The sequence below is a fragment of the Camelus bactrianus genome, chromosome 9 (assembly GCF_048773025.1).
Source record: "Camelus bactrianus isolate YW-2024 breed Bactrian camel chromosome 9, ASM4877302v1, whole genome shotgun sequence".
Taxonomy (NCBI): domain Eukaryota; kingdom Metazoa; phylum Chordata; class Mammalia; order Artiodactyla; family Camelidae; genus Camelus; species Camelus bactrianus.
In genome coordinates, this window is record NC_133547.1 from 2,162,300 (window position 1) to 2,173,257 (window position 10,958).

At 53.5% G+C, this 10,958-nt stretch overlaps 1 protein-coding gene across 2 annotated transcripts; it reads right to left on the reverse strand.

Moving 5' to 3' along the window:
- Window positions 1–372: 372 nt before the first annotated feature.
- Window positions 373–9,584, reverse strand: GALP (galanin like peptide). 2 transcript variants are annotated; one of them, XM_010961940.3, is made up of 9 exons: window positions 9,318–9,584; window positions 8,714–8,869; window positions 7,746–7,814; window positions 6,294–6,373; window positions 4,862–4,978; window positions 4,074–4,122; window positions 3,301–3,381; window positions 2,392–2,469; window positions 373–1,048 (listed from the first exon to the last, which is right to left on the reverse strand). In XM_010961940.3, exons 4-9 carry the CDS (start codon window positions 6,351–6,353, stop codon window positions 960–962), a joined length of 474 nt encoding a protein of 157 aa, XP_010960242.2. In that variant the 5' UTR covers window positions 6,354–6,373; window positions 7,746–7,814; window positions 8,714–8,869; window positions 9,318–9,584; the 3' UTR covers window positions 373–959. The 2 variants fall into 2 exon arrangements, with proteins under 2 accessions (XP_010960242.2, XP_010960241.2); XM_010961939.3 differs by having other exon boundaries at window positions 7,746–8,869; window positions 9,318–9,582.
- Between the last annotated feature and the right edge of the window lie 1,374 nt (window positions 9,585–10,958).

Consider the following 10,958-nt stretch of genomic DNA (forward strand, 5'->3'; position numbering starts at 1 on the left):
GAGTCGGAAGCCTAGTGTTCAGGGGAGTCCCTAACGGATCTTACAACCAGTCAGGGACCTGTGCACGAGCTGATCACACATCCCCCTCCTCGTGTGCACAGCCCCCTCCCCCCCAAAAGAGACCCCGCACACCCACCCTCGGGGCTCCCGCAGGCGCCCCTTGCCAGGGTGGCCCGCTGGTGCCTGTAGCGGCGTCCCTGTTAAGCCTTCCAGAACTCTCCCTGGTCTTTGGTAGTTCTCTGCCAACCTGCGTGTTACCATCACCGTGTTGTGCGCCCTCTTTCTGAACAACCCCCTGTACCTCCATTAAACAAACAAACCAACCCGATTACCTCCCCCGACCACCCCCCCCAAATCAGTAAGGAGAAAGGATTATTTGAAAAGAAATACTTTATTTTCTCCATCCTGCAGCAGAGGACCCGTCTCCACTCCTGGCTGGAGGAGGCTCGGGTTGGGTAGAGGAGCGGGGAAGGGCAAGCATGCTACCTTCGAGGATCTTTTCCCATCGCGTCGTCCGAGCATCTCAGCATTAAACAGGATATCGATGTTATATTAGCCAATAGCTCACGTGATGAGCGAGGTGATGCCAAGAGCTCGACTACTTTAAACGCGCTGCGGGAGTTTTCCCTGATTACTCTCAGGAGCTCCTAAATGGTGCCAGAATTATTCTTTTTTGGGGGGGTAGTTAGGTTTATTTATTTATTTTTCCTGATGGAGGTACCAGGGATCGAACCCAGGACCTCATGCATGCTAGGCACACACTTTGCCACTGAGCCACACCCTCCCCCCCAGAATTATTCTTGAGTTGGTCGACATCACTTCATACTTATTCCAAGTAAAACCTGAGACAGTCCAGGGACTTTTGAGAATCATTCTTCAAACGCTCCGAATTTTCTTCCCGAGGTTCTGGGGTTTAATTTCAGGATCTCAGTCTCAGGAGAGGCTGTCTCCACAGGGTTTCAGGAGGAGCTGGAGCGGACGTTTGGAGACACCTCTGACTGCAGGAGGTCCTCCTCTTTGGGAACTTTCTCGCCGAGCACGCCCAGGCCTGTGGGGGAGGAAGAGGGGAGTTTTGAGTGGTTCTGCTCAAAACCACCACCCAAAGCAAGTCCTCGAGGCGGGTGGTGAAGTTAGAGACGGAGGTCTCGTCGGGTCGTCTCAGATCCAGGAGCCTTCCCGTCTCCCCTTCCCACCCCCGTTTTAAGGTGGTACGTGGTGGTGGTGGGTGTTTTCAAGAGCCAGAGTGTAGCCCAGGATGGAGTGGGAGTTAGTAAACTCAGGAGGGGTGTCATGTCCAAGGTTGGCTGATCTCCAAGAAATGCTTTTCAAAGGATTAGTACAGTGGGATAAAGACATGGTGTTAGTTTCCCAAAATAGGAGTGAGAGGCAGAGTTGGGGTGGAAATCCAGCTGGAGGAAGGCAGGCAAAGCTGGGGCTGGATCGCTGACCAAGATCGTGGCTGGGTGGGAAGGTGGCACGTGAAGCCTGCATTTGGATAATTTAGTTCATTCATGTAACAAATATTTATCAAGCGCAAATATTTACCAAGTCCCCACAACGCAGCCTCCACCGTGCTGGGCCTTGAGCAAGGCAGACGGTCTCTACGCACGTGGAGTTTAGATTTATTGGAGAAGACAGAGTATAAGCAGATAAATACATGAGAAGGAAGAATCGCAGAGTGACCAATGTTACAATTAAAATAAAGCAAGATGACAGAAGCAGATGAAACAGGTTTATGCCAGAGGGCAGGGAGAACCTCTCAGGTGGAAGTGATGACTGAACTGACTTCTGAACAACATGAAGGATCTAGCCATGCGCAGCTCTGGACACAGAACGTTCCGGATTGAAGCAAGAGCTGGTGCAAACATCCTAGAGTAATCGGACCCAGGGTTCCCAGGAAACCGGAAGCCGGAGTGGGGACAGAAGGGCGTATGTGGCTGAGTGCAGGGGAGTTCGGAGTGAGTTTAGAGGCTGGAAATAAGGATCTCATTTGGAAGAGAGGTCGAGCTGGAATTGAACCGTAAGGTCAATGTCTCAGCTACGGCTGAGCTTGGGGGGGATTTTGGGGGGACGCAGGTTTGGGTGGGGGGAATCATAATTAGGAAAAATGCCAGATTGTGGAGAGACATCGGGGGCTGGTTGGCACATTAGAGCTGGGCAGTGAGGCAGGATCTGAAGTGAAGGAACAGAGTGGCAGTGAGCGGTCAAAGCCAGGAAGGGAGTTCAGCGCTGAGGACGTATGGCCGGGCAGGAGCTGTGGGTTTGGGTGAGGGGGGCCTTGGGTGATTTCAGTTTCCTCCCTGATCCTCCGATCCTTCAGGTTCTGCTACTTTTTCGCCTGTTCTTGTCCCATCGCTCCCCCAACTCTCTTCCATATTTGCCCAGCTTTACCTCCAATCTCTGGTTTGGCGAAAGTCTCCCTCAGACCCCTCCTGGAGGCCAGCTGGGACTGGGAGTGAGGGAGCCCATCTAAGAAGAAAGACAAAACTCGTTATTCCTCCAGGCCACTCAGTTCCCCACCTTGTCCCGTCCCTCGTGGCTCTGCTTCCTTTATCTCCTCGGAACCTTACAGCACTTGGTGGCTCTCCTCCAGGGGCAAGCGTTCCCCACCGCCCACCCTCTCTTCCTCCGCGGGAGACGTTCAGCCACATAAGACATTTTTCGTTGTCCTAACTTGGAGGTCCTGTGCCATCTAGTGGGTGGAGGCCAGGGATTCTGCTCAACATCCCCCCGTGTGCATGACATTTCAGCCCCAAATGTCAACAGTGCAGAGGTTGCGAAGGAACTGCCTGAGAGGCACTGAACTGCCCCCACCTGGCAGGTGGCGATGGTGAGCAGATTCCAGTCAAGTCAAACACTGCCTTCACAGTGTGTCTACCCAGGGCTCCCAAGCCCCGTGCACCTCCAAGGCTCTCTCCCTTGAGACGTGCAATGGGAATGGAGGGGAATCTCAGAGATGGTCCTCGGCCAGGTGAGAAGATGAGGTAACAGGACCAGGGAGGAGCAAAGAGGAAGGGGATGGAGAGCCTTGCACGGAGATAATACTTAGGACGACCATGCCTTAGCTAGTTCCCGCCATGTACCAGGCTCCCCTCTAGGAGTCCTCCGTGCTTGCTTCCACTGTGAGGTGGTTTTCATAACGCCGTTTTAGGCCTTTAAAGCAAGCTGCAACCCCTGCTCAAGCTCCCTCAACTAGTAAGGGGCAGAGCAAGGGCTGGAGCCCGCGTCTGCAAGGCCAGCAGTGGGGCGGCGAAAGAGAGTGCTGGAGAGGAAGAGGGGTCTCGCTCCCCGTTCACTCACCAATGGCTTTCCACAGGTCTAGGGTCCCGAGGGCCATCTTCTCCTCCCTGCCTCCGTCAGCCCTCGGGGGAGGAGGGGGCACTGAGGACGGGTGGGAGGAGCAAGACGAGGGGATCGTTAAACGGCAGAGACAACACCCTGAATCCCGCAGTCCCGCCTCCACTGAAGCCGGGGGCAGGGTGCACGCCGACAGTCCCTACTTGCCAGGGAGGAGATCCTGGCTCTGAAAGTACAGTCTCCTGCTCCAAGTTACCCCAGGGCTACGTGGTGGAAGTGGGGTTGGAACCCTCCTCCGTCTGGATCCAAAGATCACTTCCTTTCTGCCCTGCCACACCGCTGCAGCGCAGGGATCTCGGCATGCAACTGATCTAGCTGTCGCCAAGTGGCACACTGCCACCTATACAACAGGTGCCCAAGGAAGAGCGCTTGGGGGAAGGGGGGTGGAGGAGCAAGCCAGGTGTCGATCTAATTTATCTGATCCTCACGACAGCCCCGCGCAGCAGGGGCCATGGTTATACGCATCGTCACAGACGAGGACACGGAGGTGTGGAGAGATTAAGGCTGTATCCCAAGCCAGGGGAAGAGGTGGGACCTGAACCCCATGCTCTGGCTCTGGGGTCCACCCCCCATTACTCCACTAGACCAACCCCCAAGACAGTGGAAGGAAAGCCCGTGGGCTTCAGTGAATGTGAGCTGAGGGTCTTTACAGGGCTGCGAATGCACTGGCCCCAGGCGCCAGACAGGGAGGGAGTGCTCAGAGTGGGCTCGCTCACCGGGACCCAGAAGGTAGCCGGCACTGTTGAGGGTCCAGCCTCCTCGCCCCTGGACAGAGACAGAGAGACAGACTCTCAGAGAGCGGAGAGGGAGCCGGCGCCCACAGGCCTGGGGTGACGTGGGGCAGACTGCACACCGCTTAACCGCTAGCTTGTGAAGTGGGTTCACTTAACCCGAAGTCACCAATGAGGACACTGAAGGCTTCCTAAGACCAGCAACTCGGAATAAAAAGAAAGCTTTGAAAACCACTGCTGTGGGGAAGGGTATAGCTTAGTGGTAGAGCGTGTGCTTGGCATGCACGAGGTTCAATCCCCAGTACCTCCATTAAATAAATAATAGTAACCTAATTATCACCCCCCCCCCAGCAAATAGTAAAAAATAAAATTAAAAAAAAAGATACAATAAGAAATGCAGATTCGCCCAACCAGGAACTTGGGGGGGTGGGGGTGGCACTTGGTGCCTTGTGAGCCCTGCAGGTGACTGTCCTGCCTGCAATTTTACAATGACAGTAAGTCCTACCTCGGAAGGCCTCTCTGGACATCTCTGGGCTAACGCTAGATGCTAGGAAGGTTTTGGTTCAGGTGAGCTGGGCCCTGACTCTCTGCGTTCCACCTGGGTTCTATTCTAGCCCTGGGGCCAAGAACATGAAGCCAGTCCCTGTCTTTCTTCTCATATTTTCACAACTTGTTCCCTGGTCCCCAGTTCAGCCAGGAAAATTAGCAACAGTCCTCCTAGCAGGGTGGTGAGAGGGGGTCCCGCGGGAGCGCAGGGGCACAGGAGGTCTCACCCGGGGGACAGGAGCGGAGGCTGGCGTCTCCGCCAGGCTGAGCAGGACGGCAAGGAGGACCAGACAGACAGACGGAGCCATCTGAGGGCCCGGGCGGGCGCTAGAGGCCACAGAACACTGCAAAGAGAGGGTCGTGAGTTTGTTACGTATTTTGCAGCTTGACTGGGCTGTAACTGACGGGCGGAGGACTCACGTGCACTTACAGCGCGCCTCTGGGGAGAACCGGCGGCCGTGCGCGCCGCGGTGCCGCCACCGCCCCATCAGGCGGGAGGCGTTCCCACCGCCTTCAAGGCTTCTGTGGGCTTTTCCATGAGTTGTTTTCTTTTTTAAGTTTTTTGTTTGTTAACATGAGATGTATTCTCCTAACTTGTTTGTCTTCCTTCCAGTTTTATTGAAAAGTAATTGACGTACAACACTGTGGACGCTTAAGGCGTCCTGCGTGGCTTGACATGCATCTATATTGTGAAATTATACTTTAATTTCACATTATAATTTAACTCTTATACCAGATTACCTTATTGTTAACTGAAGGTTCATCTCCACGTCTTTTTTTTTTTTTAATTGACATACAGTCAGTTACAATGTGTCCATTTCTGGGACACAATGTCCCAGTCATGCAGATACATACAACTATTCATTTTCATATTCTTTTTCATTAAAGGTTATCACAAGATACTGAATATAGTTTCCTGCACTATACAGAAGACATTTGTTTTTTAAATCTATTTTTATATGTAGTGGTTATTATCTGCAAATCTCAAACTCCCAAATGTATCCCTTCCCACGCCCTTTCCCCAGTAACCAGAAGATTGTTTACTACATCTGCCAGTCTGTTTCTGTTTTGTAGATCAGTTCATTAGTATCCTCTTTTTTTCCTTTCCTTTCCTTTTTTTTTTTTTTAATTCCACATATGAGTGACATCATATGGCATTTTTCTTTCTCTTTCTGGCTTACTTCACTTAGAATGACGACCTCCAGGTCCATCTATGCCACTGCAAATGGCATTATTTTTCTCTACGTCCTTTTGTCTTAAACATACAATAGACAATTAAAACAAACACTTCCTAGTTTCTTGGCGTTTTTTGTGGAGCACATTTATTTAGGAAGAGAGCTGATGCAGGGAAAACACCCAAGGAAGTAAGGAAGTAATAGGACATTCGATACATAAAAATGTGCCCCCAAACCCCACAATGCATGAGTGACCCAAGTTTAAGAATCACAGAGGCATTCCTATCTCCTACCCAGCCTGCCCCCATCTACTCTCTTTGGCCCAAAACCATGCCCTGAAATGCCTGATTCTCACTCCCTCCTCCAGACTGTCCCAGATCTTCCAATCCTTTTTCCTGCCCTCCCCTGGGCCCCACCACCAGGTCCCCATCCTTTCCTGCCTTCCCTGCATCCTCCCAGGACCGCTGCCCCCCTCCCTGCTCACCTCACTGCAGCTGGCAGCTCTCCCCAGCTCTCTCTCCGGTCTGGGTCCCAGCTCCTGCATGACTCCAGCTTTTATGCCTCCTGAGGGGAGAGGAGGAGGAGGAAGAAGCTGGAAAGCTCGGGAGGGGGTGCTCAGCAAACCAGGTGGGGAGAAGAGGGAGAGACAGTGCAGAGGAAGGAGCAGTGAGGGCAGGCGAGGATCCACCCACGGGAGGGGCTTTCCTTCGCTGCTCTGTGAGGTCAGAACAAGGCTGCTTGGAGGCAGGGATACGTTTGCCTACCTCGGTTTCCCCCCTGACCTTCTAACCGGAGGTGTCTGCTCTGTTTATCCGAGGATCACCCGCCACCCTCCGTGTCTCTGTTTGGGAGGACTCTGTGTTCTCACTGCTCTCCATGCCCCTGGGTTTCTCTCCACCTGTAGCTGCTGTCTCTGCAGCTCTGGGTTCCTCTCTGCAAGCCCCCCCCCCCCCGGTCTCTCTGCCTCTTTGCAGCTGCCCCTCTCCTGCACGAGGCACTTGGTCCCTTGTTTGTTGTGAGTTGTCCCTTCCCTGGGTGATGAGTTTAGTGAGGGGCTGAGGTTCTGTCCTGAGCATCGCTGTGCCACCAGCACACAGGTGCCCACCCAGGTGGGCATGTCCGGCTGTGCCTGGACACTCTTTTGCTTGTCATGACTTGGGAGGGTGCTTCTGGCATCTGGTGGGTGGGGGTCAGGGATGATGCTCAGCCCCTTGCAGTGCACGGGACGCCCCCCTCCCCTGCAAAGAATGATCCAGCCCCAGATGCCGAGAGCACCATGGATGGGAAACCCTGCAACAGCCCCTAAAACAGTGCCTGGAACTCAATAAATATTTGTTGGATGAACCAGTGAAGTACATGTGTGCACGTGCGTGTGCATGTGTGTGTGTGTGAGCTCTCTCTCCCTCTCCATTTCTGTTTCTCGGTCGTCTGTTTCCTTCCCTGTTGGCCCCGGACAGCAGCAGTTTTCCCGAGGAAAGCACCCTGGAATCAAGGGGTTGCCTGTGCTTCCTGGACGTCCCGGTCCTCACAGGACACAGTTTCCTGGTCTCTTTGTGGGAAGAGCCACAGTTTAGCCTTCGAGATCCCCATCCGTATTCTGTAGGTCTGTGCTTCACCGTGTCCCTCCACCCCCACTGAAGGACATTTCTGGACCCCCACCCCTTCTGTCTCAATTTAAAAAGCAGGACCCTCGGGAGAGGTCGAGTGAGAGTGAGAAACCAAGGACCACAAAGTCCCTTGTGGGCTCCTTGCTCTAGTTTTGTTCCCTCTCTTCTCTGCATCATTCGTTTCTCATCCGGAGGAGAAGGGGGAGCTCTGAGAGGAAGAAAATGACACGCAGGTGTAAATGGCTCTGCTGGGAAAGAGGAGGGAGGAGGAGGGGTGACGCTGGGGTGAGTGGGGAGGACAGACCACGCTGACGCCTAGAGGTGGTTACCTGGAGACGCAGGAGGCCTCCCTTCTCTGATTAACCGGTGCGTCAACAGTAAATGCAGCAGCTCCAAACCTCGTGCAAACAAACAAACAAACAAACAGAAAACCCGGACGATGTGGGAGAAATGTCGCTTTCCCCGAATTTCTATGACTGAGCGGAATGTCTGTCTTGAGCCCGCATCCCTCTTTGTAATCTGGACACGTGGAAATGGACACCTCTCTCCCGGGGTGGACCCTGCAGTGGTCTGCTCGGCATTTATTTGGCTCCTATTGGTGATAAGTCTGCTGGGTTTTGTCGAAGTACCTATGTTTGTTCTGTGTGTCCCACGTGCTGTGGGGGACGCTAACCTATGCCTGGTCTTGGGGGAGTGATGGGGGACTCGGGTGGAAACTGACACTTCCTCCCTCCTCCCCTCGCCTCCCACGTGTCCTGGGTCCCCGTCTACAACCCAGATGAGCTCATGACCCAATTATTCCAGCCAGTGAAGGTAGAAAAGATATTTGCTGGATGTTCCTAAGGGAAAGTTAAATCCTCATCACTGTTTTTTAAACATTAAAAAAATAATAATTTTGAATATATGGGAAAGTTGTCCGAATAATTCTCACTCAGACTGCACACGGTTATGTTTCACCGCGTCTGACTTTTCTGGCCCCCCTCCCCCAGGGACACGGAGATATTCTGAACTGTGAGAGGAAGTTGCAAACACGATGCCCCTTTGCCCTTCAATCTTCAATGTGGTGCTTTTTTTCCCTCCTAAAAACAAGGGAGTCCTCTTACGTAAACCACAGTAAAATCGTCAAAATCGCGAAATTAACATCGACGCGCGCTCACGTCGGAGCGGCAGGCCTTACTCCAGTTTGGCCAGTTGTCCCAGTAACGGTTACGGCGAAACCGAAAGCAAACAAACCGACACCGCCGCCACTGGCCGTCTCCCCCTGCTCTCCTTTGTCTTTCTTGACCTTGACACTGACCTTGACTTTTTTGTTGGGGGAAGGGGGCCACCCGTGAGTTGTTTTGCAGGTGATTCCCAGCGTGCGCTTGTCGGACACCGTCTCTCGATTAGACTCTGGTGACCCGCAGCGGCCACTGTCGTGCGGTTGCAGGAATCACCTCCTTCCGGGCACATCCTGTCGTGGGAGCAGGGGCGTCAGTTCCCCCGCCCCGGCGATGCTAACTGTGGTCACCTGGCCAAGGCGGTGCCCACCAGGTGTCCCCACTGCTAAGTTGCTTCCTGTCCCTTTGTCATGAGGGAGTGGTTTGAGAGGGCGCAAGCGTGCCTCCTGCTCTTTCGGGTTTCTGGAGGCATGTCTCTCTGTAGACATGGACATGCATATGTATATATACGCACACAAACGCACGCATCTCGCAATCTCTTCCCGAAACGGGCCCGGAGCCCTGGGAGTTGCTGTACCCTCTGCCCCCATGAGGGGGAGCCAAACCCAGGCTGATCCAGCACCTGCCAGCGCTTGCCGGAGCCGCTTGGTTACGGCTTCCCGTGTGTGTTAGGAACACAGCGTGAGATCTACGCCCTTGAAGGATCTTGGGGTGCACGGCAGGTCTCTGGGCCGTACTCACCTAGCATAGCCGAGTGTCCTTCCCGGTCACGATGGCGTGAAGCAGGAAGTCAGCAACGGGGCGGGGGAGGGGTTCACGAACGTGTGGAAATCGAGCAGCAGCTCCTACGTGGCCACGGGGTCAGGGCAGGAATGGGAGGGGAAGCCAGGAGACGTGGGGCTTTTTTGGTGGGGGGGGGGTGATTATTTATTTTAATGGGGCCAGCAGGGACTGAGCCCAGGCCCTCGTGCATGCTGAGCGCCGCTCTGCCGCTGAGCTGTGCCCTCCCCCCAGGAAATGTCTTGGCTTCGGCCAGATGACTCAGGTTTCTGGAATCTGCACCGAATGCTTCCTGAGAGATCACACCTCCCACCCCCAATGTCACATCTGAGTTTTCATGCTGGGTGGGGCGCTTACAAGGCCAAGGGATCAACAGCAACTTGTCCTCAACGCTCTCGTCCGAAGGGGCAGAGTAAGCCACCCCGAAATACGCCGTATCAGCGTCATGCTGAGCTGTGAGCACCCGAGAAATGGCAGACGCGGGGAGAGGCTTCCTCCCCGGCCCCCCACGGCCCCCACACCCCCCATACACATTCTGCTTCTGCCGGGAACACTCATTAACATCCAAAGGGGCTGATTATCCACTCCATTTACTTTTTTATCAAGTACTTGAGGAAACGGGGCTGGAGGATTTAGCCTGCCCCCAGCAAATAACATGTTTAAGTGTCTAAATGAGAATACAGGTTGTAGGTGGAAAGGCGGAGAAGAGTGGAGCAGGAAGCAGGAGGAACTGGGTTTTCCTTCTGTCCGAGAGTAATACGGGACATTGACCGCAACTGCCTGACAGCGCTTTGCGAAGACCAAACGGCGATGGTTTTTCTTTATGTTTACTCACTCAGTTGCTTGGCTGAAATAGCCCCCAGCCCTCCCTGTACATTCTTGAACCCACGGCTGTTTTCCAGAAAGTCGTGGTTGATGACCTCAGAAGAACGGACAGACCCAAGGAGTTTTCTGTGATGCCAGACGGACTTACCAAGACCAAGAAGAACACAGCACCACAAACTGCCCCTGACCGCTATCACTCTTCTGCTCCGTCCAGTTTTCCTATACAACCTCGAGATCCCAGCCCCAAGGTGGGCTCACAGTCTCTGAGGCGTTAGGCCGCCGTGACTCCCCACTGCCTGCAAAGCAATATAGCGGCTCTTTTCTGTTGCCACCAAGGACTCTGTCTCTGAATTTGAATTCATCTTTCGGGGTACAGAGGCCAATTTTTTGGTAACAGTCTGCACAGATGGATGGATGGATGGAAGGACAAAGCAGATAAAAAGAGAGAGAAAAAGACACAGAGGGTCAGAGAGAGTATCTGCATGTAAGATTACATCCGTGCTGCCCCTCAGGGCTCCGGGAATGGGACTGTATTAACAGAGCAATGCTGCGTGAATGACAACAGGGCGGCGTCCGTCCTGGATGCTTAGAATATGCCAGGCCCTGTGCTAACACCTTTATTTAGATTCATCTCGTTTAACCTGAAAAATAGCCCTATAAAACGGGTACCGCTAAAATCCCATTTTACAGAGGGGAAGTGCAGGAATAACGTGTCCTATACCGCACATCTCCCAAGGGACAGAGGCAAGACTCAGCCACAGCTCAGCTGGCCCTTTG

What these genes read in the sequence shown, in the direction of transcription:
- GALP (XM_010961940.3), bottom strand. Translation starts at nt 6,353, where the DNA reads ATGCAGGAGCTGGGACCCAGACCGGAGAGAGAGCTGGGGAGAGCTGCC. An exon ending in CCTCCGCTCCTGTCCCCCGG is followed by an intron (nt 4,123 to 4,861) that starts GTGAGACCTCCT and finishes GTCTCTGTCCAG; the next exon opens with GGGCGAGGAGGCTGGACCCT. An exon ending in CGGCTACCTTCTGGGTCCCG is followed by an intron (nt 3,382 to 4,073) that starts GTGAGCGAGCCC and finishes ACCCGTCCTCAG; the next exon opens with TGCCCCCTCCTCCCCCGAGG.